Source organism: Protopterus annectens, chromosome 3.part0, assembly GCF_019279795.1.
Source record: "Protopterus annectens isolate FY-2018-M chromosome 3.part0, PAN1.0, whole genome shotgun sequence".
Classification (NCBI taxonomy): Eukaryota; Metazoa; Chordata; order Ceratodontiformes; family Protopteridae; genus Protopterus; species Protopterus annectens.
Window position 1 is genome coordinate 1,108,560,951 of NC_056731.1, and position 21,671 is coordinate 1,108,582,621.

Below are 21,671 nucleotides of genomic sequence, written 5' to 3' on the forward strand. Positions count from 1 at the left end.
CCTGCATGGGACCTCAATTATGTCTTGGAAAAACTCACACTGCCTCCTTTAGAGCAGCCTCAACAGCTGATATAAAATTATTATCCTGGAAAACAGCTCTGCTTCTAGCAGTAACCTCTGCAAGACGAGTTTCGGAGTTACAGGCGCTCATGGCTGTGGAACCTTTTATCATTTTCCATCCAGACAGGGTTTCTCTGAGGACAAACCCGACTTTTATGCTTAAGGTGGTGTCCAGTGTGGCCCTTAACCAAACCATTCACTTGCCTACCTTTTATCTAAATCCACAGAACAAGGGTCAGAGACTTCTGCATTCCTTGGACTTACACAGACATATACGCTTCTACTTGGACAGAATTAAAGTTTTCAGAAAGACTGAGCAACTTTTACTGGCATATGCTGCAGGATCACAAGGAAAGGCTATCTCAAAACAGACTATTTCAAAATGGATAGGCCAATGCATTAGTTTCTGCTACTCACAACATGGCAAATCAGTGCCTAAGCGCATTAGGCCACATTCAACCAGAGCAGCCTTCCTCAGAGGAGTACCAACCAAAGACATCTTAGAGGCTGCAACGTGGAGTTCAGTGCACACTATTACAAAGCACTACCACTTACCTCTCTACTCTAAATCCAGAGCAGGCTTTGCCACTGTAGTTCTGCAGGGCCTCATAGCCTCTCCTAATCATATTTAGCCCCAGCCACCCATCCTCAGCTTTCGGATTCAACCCAAGAGTAATGACTGCAATAGTGAAACACGATGAACATAGTACAGTTGTGTATCTACCATAAATGTAGATGTTTGAGTGTATTCACTGTTGCAGTCCAGGTTACCCTCCCACCATCCCCCCCCCTTTTTTTTTTGCTGGGTCTTATCTGTATTTCTCTATTCTATACAACCTATGTGGTGTATTTGCTTGTAGATGAAGGAAATGTTTACTTTAGTGCATGCATGTTTATTGGCATAATTTTTTTAGCCTACCCTTTTGGGGGGCACCTAACATCTGTGGCAAGAAAAACTGAAGAAAATGGCATCTGCAGCATCTTTTATACCCCTGGCGCACTGACGTCGGGGAAGAGGTGACAGCAACCGACGCCAGACCAGGACTTTGGAATTCTGGCCGACTGCGGGTAGCCTGCCAGCAGGATAACCCAAGTGTAATGACTGCAACAGTGAATACACTCTTAACATCTACATTTATGGTAGGTAGACAACTGTACTTTTTTTGCTCAAAATTGGCAGTTAATAACCCAGGACCAAATGGGTACTAAACATTGTATCACAGGGATACAGATTCCATTTCCACACTCTGCCAGTGACAAATGGTTGGCCAGATCTGCCAAAAAAACAGTGGGCAGAGGCACAGAAACAGGTTACGTCCCTCATGGATAATGGGGGCCATTCAGACAGTACCAAAACAAGAAAAAGGACAAGGTTTTTACTCAAGACTGTTCTTGGTACCCAGAACGGAACAAGGCCTGGCGGCCAATACTGGATTTATCGATTTTGAACACATACCTGGACATTCCAAAATTCAAAATGCTCACCTTGCAACAGCTTCTGTCCATGCTGGGCAAGAATGCTTGGCTGGTGACTTTAGACCTAAAAGAGGCATACATGCATGTCCCAATAAGACAGTCGTGCAGAAGATACCTCAGATTCAAGGCTGGCTTAATGCATTACCAATTCTCTGCACTGCCCTTTGGCTTATCTGCTGCGCCCAGGGTCTTTACAAAGTGCCTGGCACCAGTAATTGCATTTTTCAGACAAAGAAGTATTCAAATATATTCTTACTTGGACGACGTGTCTCATTCAAGCAGAGAACAAGGACACTCTTCTACGACACCTGGTGTTTGTGAAAAGGCTTCTAACATGCCTAGGATGCACAATAAACGAAAATAAATCACAACTGGTACCCTCTTAAAATATAACCTTCCTGGGTGCAAGCTTGAATACAACTGCCCAGATGGCTTACCTCACGCCAAACAAAGAAAGGCAACTGACTACTTACTTCAACCTGATGGCAACAAAAATCCAATCTTCTGCAAGGCAAATTCTGCAGGCTGTGGGCTTCATGGTGTCTTGCATCCTACGAATTCCATATGCAAGATTGCATATGAGGAAACTTCATTGGTACCTAAAAAGTTTATGGAGTCAACATTCACAGTCTGGAAACAATGATTCCTCTCATCCCCTGCCTGCAACAGGAGCTTCTATGGTGGGCAAAGGTCTGTCACCAAAGCATGGGACGGCCCTTGGCTCTACACCCTGCCAGCCAAACCTTAACAGACTCGTCAGATTATGCTTGGAGGGCCCACATGGCAGGAAGATGCATTCAGGGCATATGGGCACCAAATCAAATGCATCTATATATCAACCAGAAAGAGATGCTAGCTGCTCAAAATGCCCTAACAGCCTTCAAGGACTTACTTCATCCAGGACAACTACTGATAAAGACTGATAACACCACAGTCATGTGGTATATAAACAAGTAAGGGGGCACACACTCATACTCCCTTCGCAGATTAGCCATGACACTGTGGGACACAGATTTGACCAACCAAATTAATCTTCAAGCTCAATTCCTGCCAGGAAAACAAAACACTGTCAGACGATTTAAGCAGAAACCTTATGGATCCTCATGAGTCGAAACTACTTCCACAAGTCTTCAGCATGATAGCAGAGAAATGGGGGAGCCCAGACATGGACCTATTTGCCTCTCCTCAAAATTATCAACTGAAAAAATTCTGCACAAGGACTTATCACAGACAAGAATGGAAAGTGGAAAGTGGATGCCCTATCCTTCAGTTGGAAAAACCTGTCAGTTTACACCTTTCCTCCTCTGCCTCTTCTACCCAGGGTCCTCCTAAAAGTCAGACGAGAAGCCAAAGATGATATTAATTGCCCCGGACTGGCCCCGCCAATACTGGTACCCAATCCTAAGGAACTTGTTTCAATACCCAGCTTGGACCTTGCCTCAAAAACCACAACTACTGTCCTCGCAAAACAATCAGATTCTGCACAATCAACTACAGACTCTGAATCTGGCAGCATGGCTAATCCTGTAATCATACAGACGACACCTCTCAGTAAAGCTGTGGTGGATGTCATTTTGGAAGCCAGAAGGCCTAGTGCTAGAAAATCTTTGCTGACAAATGGAAGAGATTCTGTGCTTGAAATCAAGCACAAGGAACTGATACAGCAGAACCGCATATTCCTCGGATATTACAATACTTAACTGAGATGCTTGACAAAGGCCTATCTTTCTCATCAGTCAAAATCCATGCCTCTGCCATTTCGGCTTATGCTGCGGTAGCACAGTCGCCTCACAGTAAGACGCTGTCCGGTTCGACTCAGCTAGAGCGTCTTCTGCGTGGAGACATGCGTGAATGGGCGTACCTTCGTTGAAGGTTGTGTGTTAGGGCTGGCAACTCAGCACGTAAAAATCAACTGCCAATCATTAGCGGACCGGAGTTCCGCTGTGTCGACCCCTAAACGGGAAAAGCCGAAAGACATAACAATACAGAGAGCCACCAATCTTTTCTCATCTGTTACTAAAGCAGTATCTTAGAGGAGCCAAAAATTTAAGGCCTCCTAGAAGATCACCATTACCTGCATGGGACCTCAGTTATGTGTTGGAAAAGCTCACCCTGCCTCCTTTTGAACCAGCTGCTACCGCTGTTAATGAAGTTCTTATGGAAGACAGCTCTGCTTCTAGCAATTACTTCAGCAAGAAGAGTTTCAGAGCTACAGGCCTTCATGGCTGTTGAGCCATTTATCATATTTTACCCAGACAGGGTGTCTCTGAGGACAAATCCTACTTTTATGCCTAAGGTTGTTTCTAGTGTGACTCTTAACCAAACAATTCATCTGCCAACTTTTTATCCAAATCCGCAGAACAATGGGGGGAGAATTCTGAATTCTTTGGACGTACACAGACAGCTAAGATTCCTACTTGAGCAGGACTAAAGCTCTAAGAAAAACCGAGCAATTACTCGTGTCATATGCTGCAGGATCAGAAAGAAAGTTATTTCATAGCAGACAACTTCAAAGTGGATAAGCCATTGCATCTGTTTCTGCTACTTACACCATGGCAAACCTGTGCCCAAGGGCATTAGGTCTCACTCCACCAGGGCTGCAGTTACTTCAGCAGCCTTTTTCTCAGAGGAGTACCAACCAAGGACATTCTAGTGGCTGCTACTTGGAGTTCTGTTCACACCTTTACAAAGCATTACCATTTGCCTCTCTACTCTAAGTCCAGGGCAGGCTTTGCCACTGCAGTGCTGCAAGGCCTTATAGCCTCACCTAATGCTGTTTAGCTCCAGCCTCCCAACCATAGCTTTGGGATTCTACCCAAATGTAATGACTGCAGCAGTGAAACACGAAGAACATAGTGCAATTGTGTACAATTACCATAAATGTAGATGTTCGTGTGTATTCACTGTTTCATAGTTTCATAGTTTGGTACTAGGCTGTCTGCCCTGGGGCATTTATAAGCCTAGCCATAGTGATGTGGCTTTCGCCACCCCATGTAATGGTACAAAAGTGTACAGTATAGATTTAGAATACTGTGCCTCTGTCTAGTAGTGACACAGTGAAGACCCCCTTACATAATAGAATTAGTTTACTGTGCCTCTGTCTAGTAGTGACACAGAGATGACCCCTGGGGTAAACCTACGATCTCCCATCCACTCGTCAAGATTTCTCTTGAAGAGAGTCAGTGAGGGGCTCTGCCTAACATGAACTGGGATTCTGTTCCAGAGTATGGGAAGCCTCTGAGTTATGAATCTGTCCCTCCAGCATGTCCTATTCATATTTGTGTTGAGGTTTAAATCTTTAGCTCTCGTGGTTCTGATGTATTTGGATTTTTTGAGGTGGAGCATGTCCATCAATTCCTGATTGGACATGGCCTTGTACGTCAGGCACAGATCACCTCTGAGCAGGCGGTATGCTACTGAATAGAGCTGGAGTTTCTGGAGTCTGGCAGCATATGACATATGTTGGAGACCCTTGATCCTCTTGGTGAGGTACTTTTGGGGTCTCTCTAGCTGTTGCAAGTGTTGGGTGAGGTACATACCAAATGGGGTATTGTACTCTATCATGGGCCTGATAAGGGAGGAGTATAGGGGTACAATGACCTCCTTTGATCTGGATGTGAATCCCTTCACGATAATGTGGGCAAGGTAGAAAGTCTTTCTAACCACTTTGGCAATGTGGGTGTCAAATGAGAGGTCACTATCGACTTGGGTCCCCAGGTCTCTGATTACTTTTTCCGTACTCAGTGGGTTACTGTCTATGTGATAATTTGTGGGTACTTTGTTTTTCCCAAAGGGAATGACTTTACATTTTTTGACATTTAGTTTAAGGCCATGACTCCGGCACCAGTTGTCCGTTTCATTGAGGCCTTTTTTGTAGGATGTGTGTGTCAGCTGGTGTATTGACTATGGCGCCTAGTTTGCAGTCATCTGCGAACTTTGTCAGCCACAACCCTCCCATGTTTGCTTTCACATCTGAGAAATAAATGCCAAACAAGAGGGGTCCCAGGACAGAGCCCTGTGGGACACCACTTGTGACTGGCTTTGAGTCTGACATGGCTCCAGCGATTTTGACTTTATGGGTTCTATCCTTTAGCCAGTTTGCCACCCATCTTGTGACATATGGATTTACATTTAAGCTGTTGAGCTTGTCTGATGCCATAGTGGGGTATTGTGTCGAAAGCTTTAGCCAAGTCCAGGTAGGCTGTATGGACTGCTTTGCCCTCGTCAATGGCTCTAGTGACCGTTTCGAAAAAGTCAACCAGGTTCAAAAGGCAGGATCTGCCCTTTACAAAGCCGAACTGGGTGGGATCAAGTGTCTGTAAGTCCCCAATGTCTCTGTTTATGAGTTCCATAATGATTCTTTCCATAGCTTTGCAGACCAGACTGGTTAAGCTTATGGGGCGGTAGTTACCAGGGTCTGTAGAGGTGCCTCCTATGTGGAGTGGGACTACTGTTGCTGTACGCCAGTGTTCAGGTACATATCCTGTAGTAAGGCTAAGGTTAAATAGCATTTTTACGTGCGGGTTTAGCTCCTCTTGGAGTTCGTGTAGCACGCAACCCTTGATGCCGTCAGGTCCCATTGATGCTGTGTTTTTAGCTTTGCTGAGGGTGGTTCTCACCTGGACATCTGAGATGACAGGGAGGTTACATTCAGCTGGGATAAGTATTTCTTCTTTTGGGGGTGAGGGAGGGGAGAAATTTGCACTGAACCGGTCTGCCAGAATGTTGGCAATATCTGTGGGTTCAGTGTATTTTTTGTCATTGTGAACTAACTCTGAACATATCTGAGGGTTTCCGCCCAGGTTTCTAACATAGCTGAAGAAGGCCTTGTGGTTATCTTTAGTGTCCATAGCGATTTTTCTCTCAAAGTTGGCCTTGGATGTTTTTATGAGAGAACGTAGCTTTCTACTAGTGCTGATCAGAGATGCCTTCTCTTTATGGGATTTTGCTCTGTCGTGCAGTAGCTTCCTTCTTTTGTTATACAATTTGTTTATGGCTGGGGTCTACCAGACAGGACGCTTGCCCTTGGTGGAGAGGATCTTAGTTTTATTTTTTTGATTGCATGATCCATGCATTCTTGGAGATGTCCATAGAAAGCATTTGTGAAGGATTCTGCATTGTGGGATGTGGTTTCCACTGGCCCAGTGGGCTTAAAAGGATACCGTCTCAGTTTTAAGAAGTGTAAAGTTGGCTTTTGAGAAGTTTTTCACTGTAGTTGGGGGTAGAGGTGGGATATGTATATCCAGGGTGATTAGTTTGTGGTCAGATCTCACTAGTGAGGGGTATACCTCCGGTGTGGAGCACTTGTCCCCATGTTTGTGATGATCAGGTCTAGTATGTTATCTCCCCTTGTGGGAGAGGTGACTAGCTGTTCCATTGCATTTGAATTTATGAATTCCGGGAACCTTTGGGCTAGGGTGTTTGAGCTAGAATAATGCACCCAGTCTATGTTAGGGTAGTTGAAGTCTCCCAATATGATGGTGTTTGGTGAGACATTCATATCCTCCAATGTCTTCAGGAAGGCTGAGTGGGGTTCCTGAGATTGGGAGGGTGGTCTGTAACATGCTACCAGTTTTGCCTACGGTTAGTTGCACCTGGATGGTCTCTGTTGCTTCATGTGTTGCCACTAACCTGGAGGTGTGGGTGTCCCTGATGAATATGGACACTTCCCCTCCCTTGTTGGTTTGGCCCGAGTTTTGGGGCCGAAAAGCATGATACGATGTATAGCCTGGTAGCGCTGGGGTGCTCTCAGGAGCCTTGAACCAGGTTGCACAGACATCAATGTTCTCCGTACTGAGGTGTGCTTCGAGAGCCTGCATCTTGAGATTTAGACTTCTGGCGTTGAGCAGCATTACCCTTAATTGTTTTCCATTTTTGTTTTCTAAGGAGGTGGGTTTGTCTTTTGAGCCTTGCCTAAAAAAGGCACTATGGGGTGGCAAGAGCCTTAGCCAATATCCGGAAGCCCAGTGGTGACAGATGCAAGCTGTCCCTTGCGAAGCAGCGTGGCTTGTCCAGTACGTCATCCCAAGCAGACAGACATTGGATCCCCCTAGAATGACACCAGTATTTGAGCCAGTTATTAAAGCTGATCATCTTGTCTTTGTATTGTGGCATTGTTCTTGGTGAGGGCAAGATGCTGCTCAGGGTCAGGGTCATACCAGCTTGGGCTACATAATCAGAGAGCTCCTCTGTCTCCTTTCATGTAGTCCAGGGAGGTACATCTCAGGTCATTCACGCCGGCATGGAGAATGACGGAGTCATATTTGTACTTGCTTTGGAGTGACTTGAGTGCGTGTGTTATGTGGCGGATCCTAGCTCCCGATAAGCAGCTCACCGTTACACTCTCCTTGTTCATCCTGGTAAGCGGAACGTCAGTGTGTCTGACTATAGAGTCACCTATTACTAGTGTATCAGGCATGGTGTTTGGCCTTAAGGGCTGTGATTGTTTGACACACTGATTTATTGAAGTATGTGTTGCATGTGTTATCTTTTGAGGTGGTGGATTCTTGGGTGTCTGCTTTGGGAGCCTCTGTTGTTTTGGTAAGTTGTTTGTTAAAGCCTCCGAGTATGTCTTTGTGTTATTATGTGTTTGGTTTGCAGTTGTGGTAGGTCTATGTGGGACTGGGTTTGGTGTGTGTGTGGTTACCTTATCCTCCTGTCTGGTCTTGCCAGTCCTGAGTTGACAGAGTTCAGCCTCCAGTTTGGCTATATAGTTGCATCTCTCACATGTATTTGTGTTTGTTGGGAGGAGGAGAGGGTTGTCTGTGTACATGAGACAATTGTAGCATTGTCTCAAGATTCCCAGATTAACCAGCTGAACCGGAGAGGATGCTAGTAATCTACCACTCGACATGCTAGAATATTATAAGGGAGTGCTGTGCCTTTAAGGGAAGTGGGTACTCACAGGGAAGGTGGGTGGATGTAGTGCTTACTTTAGTTAGCGAGTGCTTACTTAGAAGAGAGGTTTTGAGAACAAGTGCTAGGCTTATAATAAAGCGATTAGACTGATTATTATAAGAGTTGAGCTTTCTTAAGGGAAAATTTGAAGAGCAGACTTGGCGGAGCCAGAAAAAGTTTAACCTTGTTTAACCGGTGCTGCGCTATGCGCGCAAACGCGGATTTTAAACAGGGAACTTCAAAAGAGCTAGAAATGGTCCAAAACAACCAATTACTACAAGCTCTTGTGCTGAGGTCTCCTTCAGGGACAGATAAGGCTCCTCAAGGCTCCCCACTCCCACTGGTGAGCAAAGAAACTTCCTTCTGTCCAAGTAAGGCAATGGACAACACAGGAACTACACCACAGCCCAGAATACAGCAAAGCCTGTATACTGGTCTAAACTAGTCGAGGAAAGGCGGGAAAACAAGGATTTTTTTGTTTTGTTTTGTTTTTGAGATAGAAAGCACACAGAAAAGCAGGAAACAGTAATAAATCAGTTACACAGGCTAGCACACTTTAGTGGGCAGCCTCAACAGTTAAATTTAACAAACAACTTTCGACCAATTTTCGACTGAATGAAACTTTAAGTGAAGATAATGTATAATGCAACAAACAGTTTAAGCTTGTTCAAGGTAAGCAAGAAGAAGGTATTTCCGGTAAAAAAAAAAACAGCAAAAAAATACTTAAATCAGGAAAGTAGTCGCTTTTCTCAGTTCTCTGCTGCTAGGACCACTCTGCAGGACCACGAGGAGCTGTTGCTGAGTAGTATAGCCAGAAAAAAACGCTCAGAGGCGGATTTTAAACAGGGGAACTTCAAAAGAGCTAGAAATGGTCCAAAACAACCAATTAGTACAAGCTCTTGTGCGGAGTCACTCCTTCAGGGACAGATAGGCTGCTCAAGGCTCCCCACTCCCACTGGTGAGCAAAGAAACTTCCTTCTATCCAAGTTGCAGTCCAGGTTACCCTCCCGCCATCCCCCTGTCATTCTACAGTGTATCTTTCCTTCCCTATCTTCTACAACCTATGAGGTGTATTTGCTTGTAGATGAAGGTAAAGTTTATATTGATGCATGTATGTGTGTGTGTGTGTGTGTGTGTATATATATATATATATATATATATATATATATGTGTGTGTGTGTGTGTGTGTGTATGTATATGTGTATGTATGTGTATATATATATATATATATATATATATATATATATATATATACACACACACACATATATATATATATATATATATATATATATATATATACACACATATGTATATATGTGTGTGTGTGTGTATATATATATAATATATTTTTTTAGAATATATACCTTTTGGGGGGCACCTGACATTGAGGGCAAGAAAAACTAAAGAAAATGGTGTCGGCTGCATGTTTTATACCCCTGACGACCTGACATTATGGAAGAGAAGACAGCAACCGACGCAGGACCCAACACTTTGGAATTCAGGCTGACTGAGGGCAACCTGCCAGCAGATTACCCAAATGTAATGACTGCAACAGTGAATACACTCAAACATCTACATTTATGGTAAGTGTACACAACTGTACTTTTCCATTACATAACTGTTTTATGCAACTATTACATAAATTATAGAAAATTTTATCCTAAAATCTCAGATCATTTGCCATTTTTGCAGTTTTTTTTTTTTTTTTTTTGCAGGACACAACTCCCCAAAGAGGGACTGTCCCTCGCAAAGTGGGACAAATGATAACCCTATAGTTAAATCAGATGAAAATAGATGATACTAGATCATGGGTTTTTTAACTCCTTACCAATCTAGGCTTCTAGATAAATGTTCAGAAATCCTCCTTGACTCTGTCACACAGGATTGTGCTTTTAGATTGCCTTCTAGACACATCTCTTCAGAGGCATTCCTAATATAGCAAAAGGTAAGTTTGTATCTAGAAACTTTCCTGATCTTCTCCAGCAGTCTGAGACTTCGGACCAAGATTATCACAGGATTTTAGAGTTCATGGCTTCTATGATTCTAATGATTCCTCTTGCCAAGTTGTGCATGAGAAAAATTCAATGTTTAAAGACAAAATAAACAAAAACAAAAAAAATGCAATTCAGCTAAAGAACTGCATTGATGGAGGCAAAGACAACTCGGTTTTTGCTTGGAGAGCAGTTTCTTTGGGGGTAAAGGTGTGAGGCCTGTGGAACAGTTCAAACAGACCAATGTACATTAATGTCAGAAATTTTAGTAGTGATCCATGCTGTGTAGAATCTGTTCATGACCCACAGTACCTGGGTCCATTGCAGGTGATTACAGATAGGATGTCAGTAATAAGATATAAAAACAGGCTGCACTAGATCCTGCCTCCTGTGCAGCATTGTATAATCCTCCAAGCATCTTGCATACCGCCAGAGCAAAATGTGGTTTCATACAAGCTGTGCAGGACCAAAACAAACACTCAGAAATGGAAATTGAATGAGTTGTCATCCAGGAATGGATTAAGTTGTGCTATTCAGGTGATACTTAATTGATATTTTTACTTTTTGCTGAGAAAGTTATTCCTTTCTATGTTTGGACCAGCTGTTCAGGCGTTTTTTGGTTTATTTTCTTTTTTTTTTTTTTTTTTTTGCGGGGGATGGGGTAGACAAACTGTTTATTGCTGTGACATTTGCAAGTAAGTATCCAGGTTGCACCGATTAGTGGTGGGTTATTTTTCACTTTTCCAAGCATGTAGGGCTGTATGCAGAAAAAATTCCTACATGTATGCCCTTACTGCTTTGTGTGTACCTTAAATCTAGTCATCTAGCTCCCTCATTTCCTTCAGAATTTGAATGACAAGGGGATTAAATTGTATATAATCTGGTCATGCTTTTGCATCTTGCGTATTATTTTGTCAGTACTAAGTTCTTTTGAAAAGCTGCACATTTCCTAGTATGGTACTGGAAAGGACAGCTTGTGTCAATTCAAGCAATCTTAGTCGGTTGTTCCTTACTGTATTCTTTTCTTATTTTCGCCATGGTAAAGCATTTCCAGGCAGGATGTAGACACATTCTAATAGCCTTGTTTTCTTTGATAGCATAGTGGAAAGGGTGGACCATAAAAACATGGTCCTCTCTACATACATATTATATACCGGAATGCTTTTCTGGGTCCAGGATTCGCTTTCTAGAACCATTCCCTAGGGGCAACTGGCTCCTTATCCTTCCTCTTACTGGGTAGGATGAGCTTTGGTCATAATCCCAAATACTACTGCATCAGTGAGAATGACGAACATAATATATTTGTGTAAGTTGCAGTTATAACAGTAGATATTGAGATTAGTCCGTGCTGAAGACGCTGCACTCACCCCTCCATCCCTAGTCTGCTATATTTAGTTGGTGGTTGGGATAAAGCTTTGTATATTTGTCTTTTCTGGGACTTTTCAGAATGAGTAAAGTTTATAATTTTTTTTTTTTTGGCAAAAATGTCCTGAAGTTGTCTACACTACCGCTGATTTCTCTCCAAGTGACTCACTAGTCAGCGGTCAGAGTGTACTATGGGAGGGAACCAAAGCTTTTTGAAGACTGGCTGGTTGTATCCTGGGCAGAATACAACCTAAATAGCTAAGGGCTAGTGCATCAGTGAGGAATTTTTACATCTGCTGGTATGGTAAGTGCAACTTACACAAATGTACTTTCCGTTTGTTAAAGGACTGAGGTAAGGTGAGGCGAGTTCCTGTAAGGAAATACCCGAAGATGTTTTTAAGCAGTATGAGCATCCAGTGTGAGTTGTTCAAACTGGTGATGGGGAAACTGCTTGGGAAGAACAAGGAGAGCCTGTTAAAAAGTTTGCGGCTTAAAATTTTTCAAAGCCACGCTCTTCATAATGCCTTCAGAAGTGCATAGGTATTCAGAATGTTTGGGAGCCAATGATGAAGCTAAGGACGTGATTCATAGGACCCGAATTGCCTAGACATAGTAAGGCCTTGCTTAGTTTAATGCCAACAGCTCCTCAAAAAAGCAATTGCCATGATATTGAAATCAAAATTTAAACCGACTACAGGAGTATTGAATATTGTAAAGGAGATGAAAGAATTTGAGGTGGGGTTTTAGAATGGCAGGAAGTAAATTAGATAGAAAAAAATGGAATGATCAGGATGAGGAGTTTAAAGGAAATGCAGGTATATGGCAGTTTATGCCATGTTGGTGAGTGAATGTTAAAGAAAATGTATGCATAATGCATGAAAGTTTCTTTTCTCTAACTTTGTGTTCCATTGTCATTTTTGAAATTGTATACATTTATTAACCATGTTCAAAGAGGTGTTCCAGGAACCAGCTTCTGAACTGGTTGTAAAACCAGAATCCATATGAACTATCATTAGTCTCCAGATGAAGAGATTTCTAGTATGTGTGTTAGCCTAGCAGATTTGCTTTATGTAGAAAGTTCATGTAATGAAAAAAAGTGAAATGCTGAAAAAGCTCATAGTGAATCAAGTGAAATATGAAATGTCACTGTCAGCTATTACCCCTTTTTTGTATCAGTAAGTGGTCATAGTGTGATATAAGTTATGAAATTTACCTGGGCTCTGCCTGCAAATGGACTACTGTGATCAGTGTACTGCCTCAGTAACCTAAATGACTAAAATGTAACTGCCATTCTGCAGATCCTAATGTGGAGTGAAAAATAAAATGTTTAATATTAGTACTTGAGAGGTATACACATGTTTAACGGCTTACCTTAAAAGAAAGAGAAGCAGTTTGCTTCTGGAAAAAAGATGGAAAATACGTGTATGTGCCTTTAAGCACCTGTAACCTTATTTGAAGGTGTGTGTATGTGTGTGTGTATTTATTTATTTGTATATAAAGTAAATGTAGTGCTTTTGTAGTATTTCAGATTTTGTAATGGCAAATGTTACACCTTTTAAGATTCAGATGTTCTTCGTTTTTCACTGTTGCAGTCATCACATTTGGGTTATCGGCTTGCAGGTAGCCCTCAGTCGGCTTGAATACCAGAGTCTTGGGATTTCTGCGTCAGATGCTGTCACTTCTTCCATGACGTCAGGTTGTCAGGGGTATAAAACATGCAGCTGATGCCATTACATCAGCTTTTCTTGCCGTGCAGTGTCCGAAGCAGAAGCAGTTCGCAAGTACCGGTCGGCCGCCTCCTGAAACTTTTTTTTCGAGTTTCAGACCTGAAGTTTTCTAAAAGATTACTCCATTGGGGATCCTTTTTCTTGCTCTAACCGATGTCAGAAAAAGTTAATTGTCTTGCCTGTGGAAAGCAAATACCTCACAGAGATTTTCATACTTACTGCGTCACCTGTTTAGGCCCAGATCACGATGTTCCTCACTGTTGGTTTTGTGCCTTGTTCAACGCCCAAACTATTCGTCGTCTGGCTATTTTTGTCACTAATTTCTTTTTGCTCTCGTTCTTCGTATTCCGTAATGGCTTCGATAATCCATCCGACTGTCAATCTTCCAAAAAAAGTAAGGATAAAGGCAGAGACAGACCGCATAGGTCCAAAACTGCCGAAGACTCTTCCATTAAGCTAGTCGACAGTAAGCCGGTACTCAGTGATGGGCTTTCCGCAGCCCCTGATACCCACTTCTACAGATTTACAGGCCTCTACTCAGACCCATTCGATGTCCAGTATGCCACGAGATGCTTCTTCGTCTATGGAACCTGCGGATGTCTCTACCTTGGATGGGTCCAGAGCCGCTCTGCAGGCACCGGCTTCTGAGGGTGTATTCAGGCCTTCCAATTTTCATATTAAACTGACTACTTTGTTTCGGACCAATCACACCATGCTAGGGAAACAGATAACCAAAGCATATTCTCAGGCCCACATGCCTCAAAAACAAATGCTTAAAATGGCTGAAGATCTTATTACTTTAATAAGGGGAAGCCAGCCTTCCCCCTCAAAAAGACTAAGAACTGGTTTTCCTTCTGATTATTCAGATCATTAGTCTGTTAACTCTGATCCTTCTGATTACCAAGACATTATCTACTTATGAGGATTCTGATGCAGAGGATTCCATTTTCTATGCTACCCCACCAGAAGATTTTTCTTTTGATGAAACCCTGCATACCCTTAAAGAGCATTTCCTCTGGGAGTGCCAGGACTACCCACAATCCAAAGAAAGACTCAGGGAATTTTTAAACTTGCCTCAGCACAGGCCTCTAGCTATCCCTCCTATTCTGGAAATTGTAGATTATGTCTTCTTGGAATCCAGCCTTACCCCTGATACTTTGCCTCCAGCTCCCAGGAAACCTGACAGGTACTACAGAGTACCTGACTCCCACAAATTCCTCTTTAAGAATCCTACTATGGATCCAGAGTCCATTTCCCAGGGACCTGAAGTCATTAAGGCTACAACTGCCAAAAACCCTACCCCTTCAGACAGGAACTCTATGGCTTTAGACAGATTGGGTAAGAAGGTATACATCTCTGCTACTCTTGCCATCAGGGCTTTAAATTGCCAGTTTCATATGTATCAGCAACATGTTTTGGAGCAAATTAAACAGAAAATGATGTTGATTCCTGATTGTGCAGAACATAAAGATTTACAAGATTTAATGCATTCTGCTAACCAAGTTGGAAAACATACTTTGCAATATGGTTTTGATGCCTTAGAAGCATCTTGCAGAGCTGCTGTCACTGGGTCTGTTCTTAGAAGGCATGCCTGGCTTAAGGAACAGATCTTGCCAGGTCATGTCAAAGCAAAATTACTAGATGCACCATTAAACAAAGAACGCCTGTTTGGCAATAAAGCAGAAGTAGTCCTCAAAAAGATGGAGGAAAAAGCTAAAGCTATGCAAACTATTAAGGATTTCCTACAGGTACAGCCACCTAGATTCAGTAGGCATTGGCTTTCTAAAAACTGGTCCTTTCCAGTCCCTCCCAGTCCTCCTCTGTCCAAACCCAGGGGCAACAGACCACCAAGATTTACAGTCTCAGGGTATGCACAGATCTAAGCAATGGAGTGCTCCCACCTTTAAAACGGGGATTAGTAAGCCACCATCCTATGGTAAAATCTCTCAATGACGTATTCTTAACCCTTCCAAGCCTTGCCCAAGTACTTGCACCCTTAGGAGGAAAACTTGCCCTGCATGCAAAAAACTGGGAATACATCACCCATGACAGATGGGTCTTGAACATTGTATCCCAGAGGTACAGATTCTACTTCCACTCACTGCCAACCCCAAGTGGATGGCCAGACCTCCCCCCATTCCAGTGGGCAGAGGCCCAAAAGCAAGTACTTTCTCTTCTCAGTATCAAGGCTATTCAGCCTGTTCCAGCAGAGCAAAGGGGACAAGGTTTTTACTCCAGACCTGTTTCTGGTACCCAGAAAAGAAAACTCTTGGCGCCCTGTCTTGGATCTGTCTATTCTCAACACCTTCCTGGTGGTTCCAAGGTTCAAAATGCTTACTCTCCAACAGCTGCTTTCCTATGCTAGCCAAGGACTCCTGGCTAGCCACCCTAGACTTAAAAGAAGCTCATCTGCACATCCCCATGAGGGAATCTTGCAGGAAATGTCTACGTTTCAGAGAAGGCTGTATGCACGATCAGTTCTCTGCATTTCCCTTTGTCTTATCTACTGCGCCCAGGGTATTCACAAAATGCCTAGCTCCAGCCATTGCATATTGCAGGCAGAGAAAAATTCTTATTTACCCATACTTGGACGATTGCCTGATGCAGGCGGACAGTCAGGAATTGCTACTCCAGCACCTGACATTTGTAAAGAGACTTCTAACTTCACTGGGTTACACCATCAATGAAAAGAAATCACATCAGGTACCGAGCCAACAGATTGTATTCCTGGGAGAAAGCTTGAACACAACTTCCCAGATGGCATTCCTCACTCCAGAAAAACAAATTTATTTGACAAACTACTTCAATCTACTGGCCACCAAAACCCAGCTTATCTGCAAGAAAAATACTGCAAGCCCTAGGGTTCATGGCCTCTTGCATTCTACTAATTCCATATGCAAGACTGCATATGAGGAAACTTCAGTGGTACTTAAGAAGTCTCTGGAGTCAACATTCTCTGGACCTGGAAACAATGATTCCTATCATTCCCTGCCTAGGGGCGTAGTTCCTTTGGTGGGCAGACGCCTGCCACCACAACAAAATACTCCCTTTCACTCAACCCCCTGCCGCCCAAACCCTAACAGATGCATCAGACTATGTATGGGGAGCTCACATGGCAGGACATGTATTCAGGGAAAATGGAGCCCAAAGCAGATGCACCTGCATATCAGTCGAAATGTTAGCTGTACAGAATACTCTGAAAGCCTTAAAATGCCTTATTCTTCCAAGGCAACTATTGATAAAGACAGACACCACCACAGTTATTTATGTTGTACATAAACAAGCAGGGGGGAACCCATTCCTACCCACTCTGCAGGTTAGCCATGGCTCTGTGGAACATAGCCTTGAGCATCCGAGTGCACCTGCAAGCTCAATTCCTGCCAAGCAAACTAAACTGACTGGCAGACGACTTGAGCAGAAATCTAATGGACCCATACGAGTGGAAACTGGAGCCCAAATCATTCAAGCTTCTGATCCACAGGTGGGGAGCACCAGAGGGTGGACCTCTTTGCTTCCCCTCAGAACTATCAATTAAGCAAATATTGCACCAGAACTCCCCACAGCCAAGCATGGAAAGTGGATGCTCTGTCCTTTACATGGGAAAACCTCTCACTGTGCCTTCCCCCTCTGCCCCTCCTCTCGAAGGTTCTACTGCAGCTCAAACAGGACAAGCCAAGGACAATCCTGATTGCACCAGACTGGCCACGCCAGCACTGGTACCCACTTTTGTGCAGTCTGACAGTGCTGCCACCATGGCACCTGCCTCACACCCCCTCCCTGCTGTCCCAGCAGGAGGGCCAGATTTTGCATCCTTAGCTACAAAACCTGAACCTAGCAGCCTGGTTCATCCCCTGAAGTCATCACCAGCAACCCTTAGTAAACAGGTGCTGGATGTCATCCTTGAGACAAGGAGGCCTAATACTAGAAAATCCTATTCAGAAAAGTGGAAAAGATACTGTTCTTGTAGCCAGTCCCAAGGAATGGACACGACTGTGTTCAGCTTACCTCATATACAAGATTACTTAACAGAAATGCTCCACAAAGGTATCTCCTTCTCTTCAATTAAGATTCATGCCTCTGCCATCTCAGCTCATTATAATACTGAAGCACCCCTCTTCTCTCATCCTCTGGTCAAACAGTTCCTGAGAGGAGCCAAAATTTTAAGACACCCCCCCCCCCCCCAGGAGAGCTCCCACTGCAGCCTGGGACTTTAACTTTTATTGGAAAAACTCACACTTCCACCCTTTGAACCTGCTGCTTCAGCAGAGTTAAAATTCATCTCTTGGAAAACAGCTTTACTTCTAGCCATTACTTCAGCAAGAAGAGTGTCTGAATTGCAGGCCCTTGTGGCCGTGGAACCCTTCATTATTTTCCATGCGGACAGGGTTTCCCTCAGGGCTAACCCATCATTTTTGGCCAAGGTGGTTTCTAGTGTGGCTTTAAACCAATCCATTCATTTGCAACCATTTTCCGTAATCCTCAGAATAAAGGGGAAAGGATCCTGCACTCCCTGGACAGCACAAGCACCTTAGGTCCTATCTGGACAGGACTAAACCTTTCAGAAAATTTAACCAGCTGCTAGTCAGCTTTGCTGCAGGGGCAGAGGGCAAGGCCATTTCAAAGTAAACCATTTCTAAATGGATAGCACACTGCATCCATTTCTGCTACAAACACCATGGGAAACCTACCCCACAGGGGATCAGAACACATTCCACTAGGGCTACATCAACCTGTACAGCATTTCTTAGGTGAGTCCCTACCAGGGACATCCTGGAAGCTACAACCTGGAGCTCTGTACACACCTTCACCAATCGTTACCACTTACCTATCTTTTCTAAATCCAGGGCTGGATTTGCCACAGCAGTCTTACAGGGCCTGCTTGCCATCCCTAATGCATCTTGACTGCCTCCACCCATCCTCCGCATTGGGAATCAACCCAAATGTGATGACTGCAACAGTGAAACACAAAGAACATAGTACAGGTGTGTACACTTACCATAAACGTAGATGTTGGTGTATTCACTGTTGCAGTCCTAGTTACCCTCCCTTCAGCCCCCTGACTTCTCTATACTTCTACCTGTTCTTCTTTACTTGGCCATATCTTATAACATTGGTATTTACTTTCTACTGGGGGTGTTCCGCACCATGTAATTGCTTCCTATTGTGGGGGTCCTGACATCTGGGCAAGAAAAACTTATGTAATGGTGTCTGCTGCATGTTTTATACCCATGACGACCTGACATCATGGAAGAAGCGACTGCATCCGACGCAGAATTCCCAAGACTCTAGTATTCAGGCCAACTGAGGGCTGCCTGCAAGCAGATAACCCAAATGTGATGACTGCAACAGTGAATACACCCAAACATCTCCATTTATGGTAAGTGTACACAACTGTATTTTGCCGACATCCGTTAATTACCGATGTACATATAACTGCTTCACTCCACTCTGAAATATTGGGGGGAATTTCTGCATGGTGATCTTTAAAGCAGTGTTAGGCCTGTCCTTTCTTGAATACTTGTATGTATTTGGTAACAGAAAGTGGAGAATTCTTAGAAAAATGAAACCTTCGCACTTGTATCATTCTGTGTTTTAGATCTTTGTGAAATATGTCATATTTACTGCTGTTTTATCAGTGTATGAAACATACTGAATTATTTTTATTTCTTGTTAGGTTAACTATTGCCGAGACAATGTCTCAGTTTTTGGAGCATTACAACCAGTACACAAACCAGTTTTCCCAGTTGATAAATCAGCCTTCTAGTTTTTTTGGCTGTCAGATTCCTGGGCAGCCTGGGGCAGATTTACCACCAGTAAGTGCAAATCAGATGCGACAGATTGTTGAAATACAGAAGGCTGCTGCGGTGAGAAATGCTGCTACAGCAAGATATGCTGCCTCGGTACTAAACGCTACTGTGCAGATCAGTGGAGTAAACCCATTTCCTGTGGATCAGAATGCTTTTCCACCAGTGCCACCAGACTTTATTGTAGAACAAAATAGTTTTAATTCTCAGTGGACAAGTCAGTTTTCCAATCCATATTCCTGTAACTTTCCACCTTATCCTCCGACAGAGCCTCCACCTACAATGCCGCCTCCGGCATTGCCACCTCCTGCATTGCCCCCCCCTGCATTACAGTTTGGCCCACCTTTATTGCCCCCAGCTACAGTATCATCCATGCCTCCAATGCTGCCTCCTCCTTCAGTGCTAAATGTTGCAGCTGCAATGCACCATGTTGCTGAAGCACAAAAAGCTGCTGCAGCACAAGTTGTTCAGAACATTATGGAAAACAAACATTTTAATTCAGAGCAAAATTTGTGGTTAAATCCTTTCACTGGTTTTAGTTCTGACTATTCCTCATTCCAGACCACAGAGGGTATCCCTGAAGTATCTGTTTCTTCAACAATGTTTGCCACGTCTACAGTACCATCCACTCCTGCAGTGATAAGTGCTCCACCAATGCTGAATGCTGCAGCCGTGCAATTTATTTCTGAAACACGAAAATCTTCTGGTGTGCAGAAACCCATTGAATCAAAATATACTTCTGTGCGAAGCTTTAAGAAAAGACAAACTAGCACTGAGAAGAGAAATATTTCGTCAGTACCACTGACTACAGAGGATCACACTCAGCTAAAGCAAAACAGTTGTACAGTTTCAAAGGCAGAACATATCTATTCTACATCTCCAGCGGAGTACAGTGCCTCATCAGTGAATACAGCAGCTTCAGCAGAAAACCAGGTCTCATTTGAGGTATGTATGTGTTTGTGTGTGTCTTCTTGCAATTTTAGAAAAATAGCATTGATGTTCTCAACAGCTGTAGAGGGGATAAAGTTGTTTTGAGCATTTAAATATTTGACATGCCATTTACATGAAGTCAATAAAAAGTTATCGCAGCATATGTCAACAATAGGATGATTGTTCATGTTTAAGTTATAGAGGTCTTCTAAATATAACTGTCAATGTGAAGTTGTCCTATCTCGTCTTCATTCTATACTGATGGGTTCGGAACCAATCCTCTGTTCTGACTCTGCCGCTTACTAGAGCTCGAGGTCTCAAACTAGCTCGTGGCTCCACCCTGATCCCATGATGCTATAGTGCCTTCCCCAGATCTTGTTTGCTGCTGAAACAGATTGGTTCTACGATTAGCTCTGGCTGAGTAGAAACTTACTTTCTTTTTCTTTAAATAAGACAAGTTGGCACTTACTAGCTAAAATTCTGTAGCTTTCAGTAGTTTTTCTTTAAATCGTTCTTAGAGAGTTAACGATAGTTGGTAATTAATAAATTACTGTGTGTGTGTGTGCATCTGCGTGCGTGTGTGTGCGTGTGCACGCGTGTGTGTGTGTGCACGCGTGTGTGTGTGTGTGTGTGTGTGTGTGTGTGTGTGTGTGTGTGTGTGTGCATGTATGTGCGTGCGCGCGCGTGTGTGCACGTGTGTTTTATAAGGCTGTTGTATTTAGGCCTTATAGTCCCTACCCCTAAACATCCCATTTGCAGTGTTACTAAAAACTTTTGATATATAGTGTGCCTTCTTAAAATATTTACATTATTATAGATTTAGATAAATTCCCGGGTTGTATTTAGGTCTTGGTCATTATCTCTATAAACATTTCGTTTGCAGTGTTCAAACTTTTTGATATATAGTACCTTATTAGAATATTTAGATATTTAGACTTTAAATAGTGTTTAGAGTAGTTTGCTGTATTGGAAGGTTTTGGTGGTAACTTCTTATATTGTTACCAATTTACAGATATTGTTAGTCTGAGTGTTTATCTTTCTCTCTTTAAAGGACTTGTTTGTTAGCCCCTTTTTCCTCGACTCCCGTTTAACTTAAGGGTGTCTTTGAGTCTGTCTGTGTGGTGTGTTGTTCATTATGTCAAAGAAGCAAAAGGAGGTGAAATCTTCTGGTTTCATGAAATGCCCTAAATGTTCATAAAAATGTCCATCACAGACTGACAATACTGAGTGTATTTATTGTTTAGGGCCAATCCACTTACAGGAGTCCTGCTCCATTTGTCATTTGTTTAGTTTTAGAGCTCTCCAGGAGAGGAAAAATAAACGTGTATTAAAAGGTTTAATTAAATCCGCCTTTGCAGAAGCCATGGACAAAGATCAAAGTCCTTCTAAACCTAATGGTAAAACTAACAAAAAGTCAT

General features: G+C 43.1%; 1 protein-coding gene across 6 annotated transcripts in view; it reads left to right on the forward strand.

Moving 5' to 3' along the window:
• The window catches only part of LOC122796673 (serine/threonine-protein kinase WNK2-like), a 745,557-nt gene that overhangs the window by 251,887 nt on the left and 471,999 nt on the right, over positions 1-21,671 (forward strand). For all 6 annotated transcript variants that reach the window (XM_044065344.1, XM_044065347.1, XM_044065343.1 and 3 more), the window contains one exon: positions 19,194-20,268. In XM_044065344.1, the coding sequence (XP_043921279.1) occupies positions 19,194-20,268 (1,075 nt within the window). The remainder of the gene's footprint in view (positions 1-19,193; positions 20,269-21,671) is intronic.